This window comes from Vidua chalybeata, chromosome 1 (assembly GCF_026979565.1).
Source record: "Vidua chalybeata isolate OUT-0048 chromosome 1, bVidCha1 merged haplotype, whole genome shotgun sequence".
NCBI lineage: Eukaryota > Metazoa > Chordata > Aves > Passeriformes > Viduidae > Vidua > Vidua chalybeata.
This window is the reverse complement of record NC_071530.1, coordinates 2,501-19,609: the sequence shown is the minus strand read 5'-3', so window position 1 is coordinate 19,609 and position 17,109 is coordinate 2,501. Positions and strand designations below refer to the sequence as shown.

General features: G+C 50.0%; 1 protein-coding gene and 1 long non-coding RNA gene across 6 annotated transcripts; one reads left to right on the top strand and one right to left on the bottom strand.

Annotated features, from left to right (window-relative positions):
- Positions 1 to 1,527: 1,527 nt before the first annotated feature.
- LOC128799568 (uncharacterized) lies at positions 1,528 to 2,184 on the bottom strand. Its single transcript, XR_008434766.1, has 2 exons — positions 1,920 to 2,184; positions 1,528 to 1,702 (listed from the first exon to the last, which is right to left on the bottom strand). It is a non-coding gene; the product is annotated as an uncharacterized LOC128799568 (long non-coding RNA).
- A 4,150-nt stretch (positions 2,185 to 6,334) lies between these two features.
- LOC128789948 (uncharacterized) lies at positions 6,335 to 11,713 on the top strand. Of its 5 annotated transcripts, XM_053946304.1 has the most exons (9): positions 6,335 to 6,383; positions 6,468 to 6,547; positions 6,628 to 6,719; positions 7,643 to 7,705; positions 7,782 to 7,823; positions 8,086 to 8,129; positions 8,211 to 8,251; positions 9,782 to 9,864; positions 10,018 to 11,713. In XM_053946304.1, exons 4-9 carry the CDS (start codon positions 7,643 to 7,645, stop codon positions 10,306 to 10,308), a joined length of 564 nt encoding a protein of 187 aa, XP_053802279.1. In that variant the 5' UTR covers positions 6,335 to 6,383; positions 6,468 to 6,547; positions 6,628 to 6,719; the 3' UTR covers positions 10,309 to 11,713. The 5 variants fall into 5 exon arrangements, 4 of the variants coding, with proteins under 4 accessions (XP_053802279.1, XP_053802270.1, XP_053802296.1 ...); XR_008431594.1 differs by lacking the exons at positions 6,335 to 6,383; positions 6,468 to 6,547; positions 6,628 to 6,719 and adding an exon at positions 7,937 to 7,982 and having other exon boundaries at positions 6,781 to 7,705; positions 8,333 to 11,713; XM_053946295.1 differs by lacking the exons at positions 6,335 to 6,383; positions 6,468 to 6,547; positions 6,628 to 6,719 and having other exon boundaries at positions 6,781 to 7,705.
- Positions 11,714 to 17,109: the final 5,396 nt, after the last annotated feature.

Sequence of the window (17,109 nt, the reverse complement as noted above, 5' to 3'; positions counted from 1 at the left end):
TGTTTCATCGCCAGAGAGATTTAAAGCGAGGAACACCCCTCTTTTCCCAATATTTTATGGGACTAAATTAAAGGAGAGAAGCCATTTATTTGCCATTGTATCAGTTTCAGTAGACTGGTAACTAAAGAGGTAACCGCCTAATTTCCTTGTTTTGAGGGGTTCACCTGACGGAAGCTCTATCTTTTTCAGCAATTTAATGGTTTCAAACTACATTTCAGGGCACTTGTATCTGTGCCCTGGGACTGAATACCTCAGACAAGGGCAAGCCAGGCCTGTACTTAACCCTAATGCTGCCCAGGAGTCTATTATTTTTCTTATTTTTATATATAATAGAGATAGCCCTAATTAGAGGTCCTAAGGAGACTTGGGCCATTTATATAATCAGTATTGTTCTCCACCCTACTTAGTCACATGTGGAATACTACTTAGCAGTTACTAAAGAATAATTAGGTGAGCTAATAACAAGTTACCCAACTTACTTAGCTGTGCTACCTAAACATAAAGTTTTATTTCTTACCGGTTTTCTGCCCTTTTGCTCAAAGCAGCTATAGAAGGGGAAAAAAAAAACAAAAAAAAAAGCATTGTCATTTCCCTGAGGATCAAGCCCTTTACTCACCTTGAATTCAAGTCAGAGGAGCCAAACGGCTGCAGCTCCTGGGAGGGCTTTTATACCCGGTGGGATTTGCCCCTCCTCCCTTTTCCCGGGCATCATGGGAGCGAGAGGCGGGCCCAATCAGGGGTATATTAACCCCAGCCTCTGCGAAGGGGCTTCATTCCCTCTTTGGGATGCACTGAGGTAGGAGGTCTCCTCTCATTTCAGTGAAGAGGCTCTTTCAGCTTATCTCAGCTTGTTTTCAGCAGGTGCTTTTCGGCCTCTGAAGCAATAGGGGCTTTGAACATACTGCGAAGAATACAGAAATGAGCACAGGGAGTATTTACATTCATGATTTTTGGTTGCGTGTTCAGGGGTGATTAGGTGCTTTTGTAATTTCTGGGTTTGTTTTTTCTATTTATTTTTTTTTTTTTTTTTACAAGGAAGTTTTACAGGAAACTTCCTGAAATTTTAGGCTGTGTCAAGTGAGACGCTTCAGATTTTTTTCAGCAGCTTCATCATATCACAAGAGGGATCTGCTCTGTGTTGAAGATGATGTTTGAGATTGAGGGTTTAGATGAGTAAAGTTGAGGATTGTGACCAGGAGAGGGAGGGTGAGTAGATGTCTGGTTAGGAGTTATTGGGGGAGGGGGGGTTTGAAGGCAGCAGGGTGAGAAATGGTGTCTATTTGAGGACCCCCCAAGGTTTTTAGCAAGCATGGCAGAGGCATTCACATGTCTTGGGGCACCCCAGCTCATCTACAGCACTCACAGAAATATCATGTAACTTTGGATCTCTCTAACCCAGGTGCTAGTCATAACAGCTATGGCCTTGGACTCGGGATGAAGCTGGAGCCTTGAGGACCTAGGCATACTTAGGAGAGGTCAAGGAGCTGACTCGCTGGGATTTGGCCCACATAGCACTACAGTCACACATTGGTTTTGGTGTTCTTTATTGTAGCTCACTAAGAGGATAACCGGCGATCACGGGGCCTTCCGAGGCCGACTGGTTTCAGGTCCAACGTGGATTCACGTCGCCAGTCATCCGAAAGATAAGTCACGGGCCACGGCCCGGAGATGGGATGATCGTCGGGTAGCGGACTGGAAGTTCCTGGGACAGATTTAAAAATGAGCGGAGGGTCAAGGGATGTCCTCTAAGGGGCTTTTAGGACAGCTCAAGGGAGAGGCCCTACTTTTGACTGCAGCTGTAGGGCGTGCAGTGCAGAACAGTTTCGGTCTGTGTCGTGTTGTGTCGTGTACCGTGTTTCGTAGCGTATCATTGGGGTGCCTCGGATCACGTATCTGCCTTTTCCCCTCGAGGGCCTTACCGCAAGCATCGGCCACGATCTCTAGGTTCTCGAACGCTCACGCTTCTCGGCACGACGCCGATACGGTTTGTTCTTTTCCCGGCGGCCTCGGCCACGTCTCCGAGTCCCAGTTCAGAAGCATCGAGTCAGATGACTTTTGAGGCCTTGCTCCCAGCAATGTCACCGTCCATCCTTTCCAGCCAGGAGTTGTAACGTCCTGGTGTTTCTAAGATTGTAGGGATACAGAGAGCATTCTAAATGTAGCATTGTCTCATGGTCAACTCGATCATTGTGACTAACAGGTCACTCTGTCAGTCTTTTCTTTTGCTCCCTAGAGCTTCCGCCATCCACCGTTGCCATAGCATCAGGCAACTCTTTCGGCATCCTCTCGGTCCTTGCCGTTATTCTTCTTGCCAGTAAGATTTCTATCGTCCTTCTGTCACAATCTTATTAACGTAATGTGTTGTTTGTCTTTAGCGTCCCCTCGTTTGTCACGTCCTGTCCTGTGTCACGGGTGTAAGCACCTATTTGTCCCGAAGCTGTTCTGCCCTGCTGCATTGCCTGGTGTAATAGGACAAGTCCCAGGGACTTGAAATTTGTAATGCAGGGTATAGTTGGAGTCTAGATGGTATTCTTAGATTAACGTAAGGTGTCTGGAGCTGTTAAGTTATGCTGCAGCTTAACTTTCTTTCAGATGCGGGCGGATTAAATCCGTGGCGGAGCGCCCCATCCCTGGAGAGGGGGTTCCCTGGGCGGGTCAGTCACCATTTCTCTCTGCAGTGGAAGTGTAAATGGCGACTGTGTGTTACAGCACTGTTTTCTGTCTTTATATTTAGGCATTAAATCCGGATGTCAGCAATCAAGGTGAGCAGGTTGCAGAAGCAGTTGTTCTCGCTCAGGTGTCAATTTCCGGTGCAACTCTAAGCCTCCGTTCTCATTTGTGTGTTTTAGGCCGTGTACTTGGAGTATGCCAAACCCCCATCACCATCTGGCTGATGGACCAGGTTTCCTGTGCTTGTGAGCCGTCTGGAAATATTTCAGGACTCTGTGATGAAGCCTTGAAATCTTGTGTTTCAAGGTGACATCCAGGTAGCCTTTGGCAACGGCTGAGGATTTGCGGTGAGTTAGGGAGATCGGGAGGAGGAGCCAGGGTCCACTTAGGTTTCAGCAATGGCACATCACTTTGTCTCTTCTTCACCTAGGCATGCCCTGTGATGACTGCGTCAGCCTCTGAGCACGGCCAAAGCGTGCGGCCCGAGCACCCGGGCGTTCTTAGGAGAACGGTGAGTAGCGGAATTGGTGGGTTTTGTCTATCGTGCAGCTAAGATCACACAGTGTTGGTTTTCTCGATTGTAGCTGAGCAAGGGACCACAGCCCGGAGATTGCAGGAAATTCCCAGGAGGCGAGGCAGCCTTCCTTTGCACCCAATGTGGATTCTCATCCCCGGACGTCCTAGAGATAAGTCAAGGGCTACGAACAATAGAGGGGATGAAAGCGAGGCGCTGGGAGGGCTTTTTCAGTCAGCTTTGGTGGCGGGGATGTCCAAGAAGCGTCCCCTTAGGCCACCTAAAGGGAAAGTGTTTCTTTTGATCACAGTGCTGAGGTGCTCAGGGCAGAGCAATCCTGGTGTGTGTTGTGTCACGTGTCTCTTGTGCGTTCTGTGTGTTTGGGTATATCATGTCATATGACTTTTACCTTAGCTCTTGGAGGGCCCTATCAGAAACCTGGCCTCATGGCATCTGTGATCTCTGCGTTCCTTGGACAGGCACCAATGCAATAGGACTCTTGATTCTGGAGGTCAGACAGGCATCTGAATTGCATCTCTCAAATGTCTTTTGAAGTCTTGTTCTGAACGGTGTTGACAGCTGCGCACCGCAACGATCCATTAGAGCAGATTAGGACTTGTGAGAATGCCAAGCTAGCTAGAGATTCTTTACGTAAGATCCTTGGGCATTCATCTTTGTGATTCTCTGAAGAAATCATTCCGTTAGCATCTTGTTCCTCCAGGGTTCTCTGACCCACGCCGGCTTGCCGTCAATCTCACCTAGGTCATCTCGTTCCGCAATCTCTCGGTCCTCGCAGGCGTTCTTCTCTCCGAGAGCTCTCTCTCCGTGTCGTGTCCCCTCATTTGTCACGTCTTGTCCTGTGTCACGGGTGTCTGCACGTCTTTGTTCTGGACCTGCTCTACCCTGCTGCGTAGCCTGTAATAGGACAAGTTCGGGGGACTTGAAATTTGTAATGCAGGGTGTAGTTGGGCTCCAGATTGTATTTGTAGATTGACATGACACGATCGGTGCTGTAAAGTTATCCTGTAGCCATTTGACATTAGTTGTAACTGTCTTTCAGATGCAGATGGATTAAATCTGTGGCAGAGTCCCCCAATCCCAGGTCAAGGGGGTTCTCATGAGCAGGTCAGTCGCTGTTTGTGTTTGCAGGGGAAGCATAAATGGTGACTATGTGACAGCACTCGTCTTTGTCTTTATTTTTAGGAAGTCGAGGCAGATAGCAGCAGACAAGGTCAAGCGTGGCAGGTGAGCAGCGGACAGAAGCAGTTGTTCTTGCTCACGTCACAATTTTTGGTGCAACTCTAAGCATCCGTTCTCATTTGTGTGCTTTAGGGAATCCACCTGGAGTATGCCAAGCGCCGTCACCGACTGGCCGATGGACCGGGTTTCCTGTGCTTTTGAGCCCTCTGGAAGTAGTACAGGACCCTGTGATGAAGCCTTCAAATTTTCTATTTCAAGGTCCCCTCTGGGTAGCCCACGGGAACGGCCAAGGAGTTGCAGTGAGTCGGGGAGGTAGGGAGGAGGAACGAGGGTCCACTCATGTTTCAGGAATGCCCAGTCACCTTGTCTCCACTTAACCTAGGCGTACCTCGCGACAATGGCGTCGGCCTCCGAGCGTGGCCGAAGAGTCCGGCCCGAGCACTGGTGCTTCTTAGGAGACGGTGAGTAGCAGAATTGTCAGGTTTTGGCCCATGTGCTGTTAAGATTGTGCACTGATGTTTGGTTTTCTTTCTCTTGGCAGAGTAAGAGCCAACAGCCTGGTGACAGCTGGAACTTCCCAGACGGGGAGGCGGCCTTCTTTTGCACCCGACAGGGATTCGCATCCCCGGATGCGTGCGAGATAAGTCGTGGGCTACAGAGGGGATGGAAGCGGGGTGCTGGGTTGGGAGTCCCCGGGAGGGGTTTTTGTCTCCGTTTTAGCGATGGGGATGTCCAAGAAATGTTCCCTTAACCCACCTAAAGGGAAAGCGTCTCTTTTGATCGCAGCGCTGAGGTGCATTGGGCAGAGCAGTTCCTGTGTGTGTCGTGTCACTTGTCTCTCGTGCATTCTGTGTTGTTTGGGTCCCTCATGTCCTTTATCTTTTTTACCTTAGCCCTTTGAGGAGCATATGGGTCACCCTGGCCTCATTCTTGGCATCTGTGATCTTTGCCTTCCTTGGCCTGGCCCCAGCGCCTTAGGACTTTTGTCTCGGGAGCCCTGACAGACATTGGAATCGCATCTGTCTTTAGAAGCATCCGGTCAGATGTCTTTTAAGGTCTTGCTCTGAGCCGTGTCGACAGCCACACACCGCAATGATCCATTATAGCAGCTTAGGACCGATAAGAATGCGAAGGTAGCTAGAGCCTTTCGACCGTAAGATTGTTGGACATTCATCTCTGCGGTTCTCTTAAGAAATCATTCTGTTAGCATCTTGTTCCTGCAGGGTTCCCTGAGCCTCATCGGCTCCGAGCCGTCCGTCTCAGGTCTCTAGGTCGTCTCGTTCCGCATTCTCCCGGCGCTCGCCGGCGTTCTTCTCGCCGAGATCTCTCTTCCCCCTGTCGCGTCCCCTCGTTCGTCACGTTCTGTCCCGTGTCACGGGTGTCTGCACGTATTTGTCCCGGACCTGCTCTGCCCTGCTGCATAAGCCTGTAACGGGACAAGTCCCAGGAGTTGAAATTTCTGATGCAGGGTGTAGTTGGGCTCTAGATTGTATTTGTAGATTGACATGTTTGGTGCTGTTAAGTTATCCTGCAGCCATTTGACATTACTCCTACCTTTCTTTCAGATGCAGATGGATTAAATCTGTGGCAGAGCCCCCAATCCCAGGTCAAGGGGTTTTCCCTGAGAAGGTCGGTCACTGTTTGTGTTTGCAGGGGAAGCATAAATGGTGACTATGTGACAGCACTCGTCTTTGTCTTTATTTTTAGGAAGTCGAGGCAGATAGCAGCAGACAAGGTCAAGCGTGGCAAGGTCAGTGAGCAGTGGACAGAAGCAGTTGTTCTCGCGCAGGTCTCAATTTCTGGTGCACCTCTAACCATCCGTTCTCATTTGCGTGCTTTAGACCATCCACTCGGTGTACGCTAAGCCCCTGTCATCAGGTGGCGGACGGACCGGGTTTCCTGCCCTCCGGAAGTATTACGGGACCCCGTGATGAAGCCCACGCATCTTGTATTTCAAGGTCCCGTCCGGGTAGCTTGCGGGAACGGCCGAGGAGCTGCGGTGAGTCGGGGAGGTAGGGAGGAGGAGCGGGGGTCCGCTCCAGTTTCAGCCGTGCCCAGTCACCTTGTCTCCACCTTAACCTAGGCGTACCTCGTGACGGCAGCGTCGGCCTCGGAGCACGGCCGAAGCGTGCGGCCCGAGCGCCAGGGCCCTCTTAGGAGAAGGTGAGTAGCAGAATTGTCAGGTTTTGGCCCATGTGCTGTTAAGATTGTGCACTGATGTTTCCTTTTCTTTGTCTTGGCAGACGAAGAGATAAGAGCCTGGTGACAGCTGGAACTTGCCAGACGGGGAGGCGGCCTTCTTTTGCACTCGACAGGGATTTGCACGCCCAGAAGTGTGCGAGATAAGTCGAGGGCTACGACCCGCTGAGGGGAGGGAAGCGGGGTGCTGGCTTGGGACTGCCCGGAAGGGATTTTGGAGTCTGCTTTGGAGATGGGGATGTCTAAGAAGCGTCTCCTTAGGCCACCTAAAGGGACAGCGTCTCTTTTGATCTCAGCGCTGAGGCGCGCAGGGCAGAGCAGTTCCGGTGTGTGTCGTGTCACTTGTCTCTTGTGCATTCTGTGTTGTTTGGGTCTGTCACGTCACTTGTCTTTTTTTTACCTTAGCTGTCTGAGGGTCATCTTGGCATCTGTGATCTTTGCGTTCCTCGGCCCGGCACCAACGCCGCAGGCCTTTTGACTCGGGAGTCCGGACAGGCATCGCAGTCGTATCTGTCTTTAGAAGCATCCGGTCGGATGTCTTTTAAGGTGTCGTTCCGAGCGGTAGCGACAGCCGCGCACCCCAACGATCCATTATAGCGGCTTAGGACTCGTGAGAACGCCAAGCTAGGTAGCTCATTCTTACCGTAGGCTTTTCAGGCATCCCCTTGTGCGGTTCGCAGAAGACATAGTTTTCTTAGCATCTTCTTCCTGCAGGGTTCTTTGAGCCTCATCGGCTCCGGGCCGGCCGTCTCGCCTAGGTCATCTCGTTCCGCAATCTCTCTGTCCTCGCGGGCATTTTTCTCGCCAAGAGATTTTTCTCCTCGTGGCGTCCCCTCGTTTGTCGTGTCCTGTCCTGTGTCACGGGTGTCTGCACGTATTTGTCCCGGAGCTGCTCTGTCCTGCTGCATAGCCAGGCGTAATTGCACAAGTCCTGGAGACCTGCAATTTGGAATGGGGGATGTAGTTGTATTCTAGATGGTATTCCTAGATTCATACAGGATGCTTGGACCTGTTAAGTTATCCTACAGTTGTTTGACTTTTCTCCTAACTTTCTTTCAGATGCAGACATTTAAGATCTGTGGCAGAGCGCCCCTCCCGGGTCAGGGGGTTTTCCCCGAGAAGGTCAGTTGCTGTTTGTATTTGCAGGGGAAGCATAAATGGGGACTATGTTACAGCACTGTTCTTTGTCTATTATTAGGAAGTCCAGGCAGATAGCTGCAGTCAAGGCCAAGTGTGCAAGGTCAGTGAGCAGTGGACAGAAGCACTTGTTCTTGCACATGTCCCAGTTTCTGGTGAAAGTCTAAGCATCCCCTTTTTTTTTTTTTTTTTTTTTTTTATTTTATTTTATTTTAGGCGGTCCTCTTGCGAGATGTCTCTGACCCCAGATGTCTGAGGCCAGGTGGGTGCAAGCTTAAGGTGTAGGTGGGCGTACTTGTCGGGTCAGGGTCGTGGTCTTTTCTCGGTATGTCAGTGTGGTTTTTTTTTGCTTTGTTTCTTTGCAGGTGTCATTGCTGCCCTCGGCGTGTGAAGGAACAGAGTCAAGCGGGTGAGTCGGCATTTAGGCTGGGTGACTCATAGGTGACCGTTATGCGGCAGCACGCTAAGCCTGTACCTTTTCCTTTTGTAGGTATCCTCCTGGCAGCCTGTTGAGTCGCATCAAGATTTCAGGTGAGCCGGGGCAGCGGTGCGTCAGAGTTCCGGGGGTTCCTCTTTTGCAGGGCGCTAGTTGCATTTTCTGTTTTGTCTTAGGTACCGTGAGGAGGCGCATAGGTGAAATTTGGAAACGGCAGCACCGAAGCGGATGTAGAGACCGTGTCGCCGTCCACGTCCGGCTGATGATGGATTTTGTCTGGTTGTCTTGCAAAAGCTAAGTGTTGGGGCCCGTAGGTGGGAGAAGGGGAAAAACCTTTACTATCACAGGAGACAATTAGATGTTAGCTTAGAGGAGAGGCCCATAGTGGGACGGGCCTCTAGGAAGCAGAGGGAGAGGGTTTCTACTCAGCCTCACCAGAGTCTTCGCCGGGCAGGGCAGTTCCGATCCGTCTTTGCGTCCTCGCGAGGTTTGCGTCGGCGGCCTTCTTCGACTCTCGACGTCGTCGTGGATCTTTTCACCCGAGGAGCCCGCCTTCACGTCCGGAGCTCTAGCCACGGTCACGCCGTAGTCATCGCTTTCTTGTCTAGGCCTACTGAGCTTCTTAGGCTTCCTCTTAAGTCCTTTGGCACTAACATCTTGAAAGGAGTTAAATTTCATCATCATATGCTATTGCCCTAGGGCTTTCTTTCCTTTGGTATCATCGGCCTATGAGTCATCTTGGACTAGCAATCTTGGGTCCATAAGGTGGAACTGCCAGGCAGTTTCCACTCGTGTCTGTGTTATGTTGTCCGTGTCTGTGTTATGTTGTCTGTGTGTGTGTTACGTTGTCCGTGTCTGTGTTATGTCGTCCGTGTCCATTGATTTGTGCATCATAGGCCTTTGTTACATCTTGAGGCTTTCTCTGCATTGTTCTCTGCCGTATCGGCCATATTTTACTCGTGTACCTTCCTGGATATCGCTTATTCCAGCATCGTTACATTGTTACTTTTTGAGACGGGAAGAAGTACAGGAGACGTTCTCATCCATCTTCCTTCTCACCTTTGGTAGCGCCTTCTCTTCCCGTGCCATTCTCTCGGACTTCTAGAGGGAGCATATTAGACCGTCGTCACCTGACCGCAGTAGTTCCGTAGCTTGCGCCTTCTCAAAGGGTATAGGGCTCAACAATTCATCTTCCGGAGAGTTACGTCAAGTCCTCACTTATATTGTATCTATGTTGGCTTATATTGTACGTGCTTAGGTTGTACCTTCCTATGTTGGCTTATACTGTATGTGCTTATATTGTATGTACTTATGTCGTATGTACCTATGTCGGTTTATATTGTATGTACTTATACTGTATGTACCTACGTTGGCTTATATTGTGCATATATTGTATGTACCTACCTTGGCTTATGTTGTACACGCCTCTGTCGTGCCACTTACGATCGGAGCTGCCCTGCCCAGGCGCGTAGTCACGGTTAGGTAGAGCAGTTATAAAACTTTACAGTTCATCTGTCTTCTATGGGGGTTTTGGGTACAAAATTTATGGACCCGGAGCGGGAATAGGTCCTTGCTGTCAGATAGTCACTCGTTGACCGCCTCCTGTCGCCTCTGTCGTCTCGCAGGTCCCCGGGTCTCTACAAGTTATCCCGGAATCTACCGCCGGACATCGAAGAGCCGCGGTCAGAAGACGCGTCGAAGCGTCAACGTAGCATTTCAAGTAAGGGTCGCGGTCAGCGTGTAAGCGGAAGAGCGCGTGAGAGAGCGTGATTGTCCGTGTCTGTCTGTGAGAGCTTGTGTCTGCAGGTGTGAGTGTGTGTCGACCGCTTCTAACCTTGTGCGTATGGCCTTTGCCTTTCAGGTTTTTCAGCTCATTTTTAAATTTAGAATAAAAAATCCCCAGCCGGGGGTTTTTTTTTTTTCCCCCCGGCTGGGTTTTTTTTTCCTCGGTCCCGGCCGGTCCGCGAGGCGACGTTCATCGCCAAAGTTCAGAGGCGGACCGTCCCGGGACCGGGGTTTTCGTCAGGCAGGAGAATTTTTTCGGACGCTCCCGGGAACCACGTTCCCGAGGAGCGTCGTGCATGCGTGTCGATGGCCGGGGGTCAGAGGAGCGGTTGAGACGAGAGCGAGGGTGGGTTTGTGCGTGAGCTGAAGGAGGGCTCTGTGTGTGTGTGTTTGTGTGTGTGTGTTGACCGGTTCTAACCTTGTGCGTATGGCCTTTGCCTTTCAGGTTTTTCAGCTCATTTTTACATTTAGAATAAAAAATCCCCAGCCGGGGGGTTTTTTTTTTTCCCCCCGGCTGGGTTTTTTTTTTCCTCGGTCCCGGCCGGTCCGCGAGGCGACGTTCATCGCCAAAGTTCGGAGGCGGACCGTCCCGGGACCGGGGTTTTCGTCAGGCAGGCGGATTTTTTCGGAGGCTCCCGGGAACCACGTTCCCGAGGAGCGTCGTGCATGCGTGTCGATGGCCGGGGGTTAGAGGAGCGGTTGAGACGAGAGCGAGGGTGGGTTTGTGCGTGAGCTGAAGGAGGGCTCTGTGTGTGTGTGTTTGTGTGTGTGTGTTGACCGGTTCTAACCTTGTGCGTATGGCCTTTGCCTTTCAGGTTTTTCAGCTCATTTTTACATTTAGAATAAAAAATCCCCAGCCGGGGGGTTTTTTTTTTTTTCCCCCGGCTGGGTTTTTTTTTTCCTCGGTCCCGGCCGGTCCGCGAGGCGACGTTCATCGCCAAAGTTCGGAGGCGGACCGTCCCGGGACCGGGGTTTTCGTCAGGCAGGCGGATTTTTTCGGAGGCTCCCGGGAACCACGTTCCCGAGGAGCGTCGTGCATGCGTGTCGATGGCCGGGGGTCAGAGGAGCGGTTGAGACGAGAGCGAGGGTGGGTTTGTGCGTGAGCTGAAGGAGGGCTCTGTGTGTGTGTGTTTGTGTGTGTGTGTTGACCGGTTCTAACCTTGTGCGTATGGCTTTTGCCTTTCAGGTTTTTCAGCTCATTTTTACATTTAGAATAAAAAATCCCCAGCCGGGGGGTTTTTTTTTTTTCCCCCCGGCTGGGTTTTTTTTTCCTCGGTCCCGGCCGGTCCGCGAGGCGACGTTCATCGCCAAAGTTGGGAGGCGGACCGTCTCGGGACCGGGGTTTTCGTCAGGCAGGAGGATTTTTTTCAGAGGCTCCCGGGAACCACGTTCCCGAGGAACAACGATTGCTGGGGCTTAACGGAGCGGTTGAAACGATAGCGACAGTGAGTTTGTGTGCAATGTGAAGGAGGCGGTCACGGTGGATGACTGTTGGTTTCTGTGTGCTATTTTTGTTTGGTCTTTCCTCTAACAATCAATCAAAATGTAATGTAACTAGAAAAAAGGTTATATTGTGTTAATGTGCGTTCGTTGTCTATTGCCCCGTATTGTTCCGTGTTTGCATTTGCTGCTGCATTTCCACATACGGTTCTGTATGTAAGTGGGATTTCTACCGGTCAGCGTACGGATTGTATCTATGCTCCCATTGGTATACATTGTTTCCATGTATTTTGCTGGAGTGTAAATAAAAAAAATCATTCAATAAAGTTGAATCAACCCTAACAATGATGCCCCCCGCTCCCTTCCCCTCCCCCTTTGGCTCCTGTGTTTTTTTGGTGTGGTTTAGTCATTTTTTTTTTCCTACTGTATTTCTTCCTTTGCTTCTTCTATTAGTTTTCTTTCTGTCACGTCATTTCTGTCCGTCCCTAAGTTTGTTTCTGTTTCTTACTGATTCTAACTGTCTCTCTCTGCTTTTCTATTTCCCTGTATGTCTTTTCTTCTGTTTCTCTATTTCACTATTTCTAACTATTTATTTTTCTCTGTAGTTGATGCTTTTACTCTTTATTTCTTTTTCTCTCTGGCTTCTCTTCTTTTTTTTCTGTATTGTTTTGTCCTCTTCTTCACTCTCACCGTCTTTCTTTTTCACTCTAACCCTTCTCATTTTTTACTCTGTGCCATTCTTTTCCTATTTCTTTTCCTCTCTCTTTCTCTCCTTCTCTCCTTAAACTCTCTTTCTCTCTTTAAACTCTCTTTCTCTCCTAAAACTCTCTTTCTCTCCTTCTCTCCTTAAACTCTCTTTCTCTCTTTAAACTCTCCTTCTCTTCTAAAACTCTCTTTCTCTCTTTCTCTCCTAAAACTCTCTTTCTCTCTTTCTCTCCTAAAACTCTCTTTCTCTCCTAAAACTCTCTTTCTCTCTTTCTCTCCTAAAACTCTCTTTCTCTCTTTCTCTCCTAAAACTCTCTTTCTCTCTTTCTCTCCTAAAACTGTGTTTCTCTCCTAAAACTCTTTCTCTTTCTCTCCTAAAACTCTCTTTCTCTCTTTCTCTCCTAAAACTCTCTTTCTCTCTTTCTCTGCTAAAACTGTGTTTCTCTCCTAAAACTCTTTCTCTTTCTCTCCTAAAACTCTCTTTCTCTCCTAAAACTCTTTCTCTCTTTCTCTCCTAAACCTCTCTCTGTTTGTCTCTTTCTCTCCTAAAACTCTCTTTCTGTCTTTCTCTGCTTAAACTGTCTTTCTCTCCTAAAACTCTTTCTCTCTTTCTCTCCTTAAACTCTTTCTCTCTCTTTCTCTCCTAAAACTCTATTTCTGTGTTTCTCTCTTTTTCTCCTAAAACTCTCTTTCTCTCCTAACTCTCTTTGTCTGTTTCTCTCCTAACTCTCTTTCTCTCCTAACTCTCTTTCTCTCTTTCTCTCCTCTCTTTCTGTTCTAACTCTGTTTCTCTCTTTCTCTCCTCTCTTTCTGTCCTAACTCTGTCTTTTTCTTTCTTTCCATCTTTTCATTTCTAACTTTGTTTCCCTTTCTAGCTTTCAAAAAGCAGCAGTAGGAACTTTCAGGCTCCCTGGGAGTAAAACAAAAAACAAACTTTAAATAATTATTAAAAAAAGAATTTACTCCCCGGGAGCCTGAAATTTTCTACTGCTGCACCGGACATATAGTTTTTCTTCTTTTTTATATATACCTATACATTCCCTAATTAGGGCTCCAGCTGGCAGGTACCCCAATCAGGGTTGGGGGGCGGGTCAGGGGGAGGGGTTAGGGTTGGGGGGCGGGTCAGGGGGAGGGGTTAGGGTTGGGGGGCGGGTCAGGGGGAGGGGTTAGGGTTGGGGGGCGGGTCAGGGGGAGGGGTTAGGGTTGGGGGGCGGGTCAGGGGGAGGGGTTAGGGTTGGGGGGCGGGTCAGGGGGAGGGGTTAGGGTTGGGGGGCGGGTCAGGGGGAGGGGTTAGGGTTGGGGGGCGGGTCAGGGGGAGGGGTTAGGGTTGGGGGGCGGGTCAGGGGGAGGGGTTAGGGTTGGGGGGCGGGTCAGGGGGAGGGGTTAGGGTTGGGGGGCGGGTCAGGGGGAGGGGTTAGGGTTGGGGGGCGGGTCAGGGGGAGGGGTTAGGGTTGGGGTTAGGGTTAGGGTTAGGGTTAGGGGTAGGGTTAGGGTTAGGGTTAGGGTTAGGGTTAGGGTAGGGTTAGGGTTAGGGTTGGGGTTAGGGTTAGGGTTAGGGTTAGGGTTGGGGGGCGGGTTAGGGTTAGGGTTAGGGTTAGGGTTGGGGTTAGGGTTAGGGTTAGGGTTAGGGTTAGGGTTAGGGTTAGGGTTAGGGTTAGGGTTAGGGTTAGGGTTAGGGTTAGGGTTAGGGTTAGGGTTAGGGTTAGGGTTAGGGTTAGGGTTAGGGTTAGGGTTAGGGTTAGGGTTAGGGTTAGGGTTAGGGTTAGGGTTAGGGTTAGGGTTAGGGTTAGGGTTAGGGTTAGGGTTAGGGTTAGGGTTAGGGTTAGGGTTAGGGTTAGGGTTAGGGTTAGGGTTAGGGTTAGGGTTAGGGTTAGGGTTAGGGTTAGGGTTAGGGTTAGGGTTAGGGTTAGGGTTAGGGTTAGGGTTAGGGTTAGGGTTAGGGTTAGGGTTAGGGTTAGGGTTAGGGTTAGGGTTAGGGTTAGGGTTAGGGTTAGGGTTAGGGTTAGGGTTAGGGTTAGGGTTAGGGTTAGGGTTAGGGTTAGGGTTAGGGTTAGGGTTAGGGTTAGGGTTAGGGTTAGGGTTAGGGTTAGGGTTAGGGTTAGGGTTAGGGTTAGGGTTAGGGTTAGGGTTAGGGTTAGGGTTAGGGTTAGGGTTAGGGTTAGGGTTAGGGTTAGGGTTAGGGTTAGGGTTAGGGTTAGGGTTAGGGTTAGGGTTAGGGTTAGGGTTAGGGTTAGGGTTAGGGTTAGGGTTAGGGTTAGGGTTAGGGTTAGGGTTAGGGTTAGGGTTAGGGTTAGGGTTAGGGTTAGGGTTAGGGTTAGGGTTAGGGTTAGGGTTAGGGTTAGGGTTAGGGTTAGGGTTAGGGTTAGGGTTAGGGTTAGGGTTAGGGTTAGGGTTAGGGTTAGGGTTAGGGTTAGGGTTAGGGTTAGGGTTAGGGTTAGGGTTAGGGTTAGGGTTAGGGTTAGGGTTAGGGTTAGGGTTAGGGTTAGGGTTAGGGTTAGGGTTAGGGTTAGGGTTAGGGTTAGGGTTAGGGTTAGGGTTAGGGTTAGGGTTAGGGTTAGGGTTAGGGTTAGGGTTAGGGTTAGGGTTAGGGTTAGGGTTAGGGTTAGGGTTAGGGTTAGGGTTAGGGTTAGGGTTAGGGTTAGGGTTAGGGTTAGGGTTAGGGTTAGGGTTAGGGTTAGGGTTAGGGTTAGGGTTAGGGTTAGGGTTAGGGTTAGGGTTAGGGTTAGGGTTAGGGTTAGGGTTAGGGTTAGGGTTAGGGTTAGGGTTAGGGTTAGGGTTAGGGTTAGGGTTAGGGTTAGGGTTAGGGTTAGGGTTAGGGTTAGGGTTAGGGTTAGGGTTAGGGTTAGGGTTAGGGTTAGGGTTAGGGTTAGGGTTAGGGTTAGGGTTAGGGTTAGGGTTAGGGTTAGGGTTAGGGTTAGGGTTAGGGTTAGGGTTAGGGTTAGGGTTAGGGTTAGGGTTAGGGTTAGGGTTAGGGTTAGGGTTAGGGTTAGGGTTAGGGTTAGGGTTAGGGTTAGGGTTAGGGTTAGGGTTAGGGTTAGGGTTAGGGTTAGGGTTAGGGTTAGGGTTAGGGTTAGGGTTAGGGTTAGGGTTAGGGTTAGGGTTAGGGTTAGGGTTAGGGTTAGGGTTAGGGTTAGGGTTAGGGTTAGGGTTAGGGTTAGGGTTAGGGTTAGGGTTAGGGTTAGGGTTAGGGTTAGGGTTAGGGTTAGGGTTAGGGTTAGGGTTAGGGTTAGGGTTAGGGTTAGGGTTAGGGTTAGGGTTAGGGTTAGGGTTAGGGTTAGGGTTAGGGTTAGGGTTAGGGTTAGGGTTAGGGTTAGGGTTAGGGTTAGGGTTAGGGTTAGGGTTAGGGTTAGGGTTAGGGTTAGGGTTAGGGTTAGGGTTAGGGTTAGGGTTAGGGTTAGGGTTAGGGTTAGGGTTAGGGTTAGGGTTAGGGTTAGGGTTAGGGTTAGGGTTAGGGTTAGGGTTAGGGTTAGGGTTAGGGTTAGGGTTAGGGTTAGGGTTAGGGTTAGGGTTAGGGTTAGGGTTAGGGTTAGGGTTAGGGTTAGGGTTAGGGTTAGGGTTAGGGTTAGGGTTAGGGTTAGGGTTAGGGTTAGGGTTAGGGTTAGGGTTAGGGTTAGGGTTAGGGTTAGGGTTAGGGTTAGGGTTAGGGTTAGGGTTAGGGTTAGGGTTAGGGTTAGGGTTAGGGTTAGGGTTAGGGTTAGGGTTAGGGTTAGGGTTAGGGTTAGGGTTAGGGTTAGGGTTAGGGTTAGGGTTAGGGTTAGGGTTAGGGTTAGGGTTAGGGTTAGGGTTAGGGTTAGGGTTAGGGTTAGGGTTAGGGTTAGGGTTAGGGTTAGGGTTAGGGTTAGGGTTAGGGTTAGGGTTAGGGTTAGGGTTAGGGTTAGGGTTAGGGTTAGGGTTAGGGTTAGGGTTAGGGTTAGGGTTAGGGTTAGGGTTAGGGTTAGGGTTAGGGTTAGGGTTAGGGTTAGGGTTAGGGTTAGGGTTAGGGTTAGGGTTAGGGTTAGGGTTAGGGTTAGGGTTAGGGTTAGGGTTAGGGTTAGGGTTAGGGTTAGGGTTAGGGTTAGGGTTAGGGTTAGGGTTAGGGTTAGGGTTAGGGTTAGGGTTAGGGTTAGGGTTAGGGTTAGGGTTAGGGTTAGGGTTAGGGTTAGGGTTAGGGTTAGGGTTAGGGTTAGGGTTAGGGTTAGGGTTAGGGTTAGGGTTAGGGTTAGGGTTAGGGTTAGGGTTAGGGTTAGGGTTAGGGTTAGGGTTAGGGTTAGGGTTAGGGTTAGGGTTAGGGTTAGGGTTAGGGTTAGGGTTAGGGTTAGGGTTAGGGTTAGGGTTAGGGTTAGGGTTAGGGTTAGGGTTAGGGTTAGGGTTAGGGTTAGGGTTAGGGTTAGGGTTAGGGTTAGGGTTAGGGTTAGGGTTAGGGTTAGGGTTAGGGTTAGGGTTAGGGTTAGGGTTAGGGTTAGGGTTAGGGTTAGGGTTAGGGTTAGGGTTAGGGTTAGGGTTAGGGTTAGGGTTAGGGTTAGGGTTAGGGTTAGGGTTAGGGTTAGGGTTAGGGTTAGGGTTAGGGTTAGGGTTAGGGTTAGGGTTAGGGTTAGGGTTAGGGTTAGGGTTAGGGTTAGGGTTAGGGTTAGGGTTAGGGTTAGGGTTAGGGTTAGGGTTAGGGTTAGGGTTAGGGTTAGGGTTAGGGTTAGGGTTAGGGTTAGGGTTAGGGTTAGGGTTAGGGTTAGGGTTAGGGTTAGGGTTAGGGTTAGGGTTAGGGTTAGGGTTAGGGTTAGGGTTAGGGTTAGGGTTAGGGTTAGGGTTAGGGTTAGGGTTAGGGTTAGGGTTAGGGTTAGGGTTAGGGTTAGGGTTAGGGTTAGGGTTAGGGTTAGGGTTAGGGTTAGGGTTAGGGTTAGGGTTAGGGTTAGGGTTAGGGTTAGGGTTAGGGTTAGGGTTAGGGTTAGGGTTAGGGTTAGGGTTAGGGTTAGGGTTAGGGTTAGGGTTAGGGTTAGGGTTAGGGTTAGGGTTAGGGTTAGGGTTAGGGTTAGGGTTAGGGTTAGGGTTA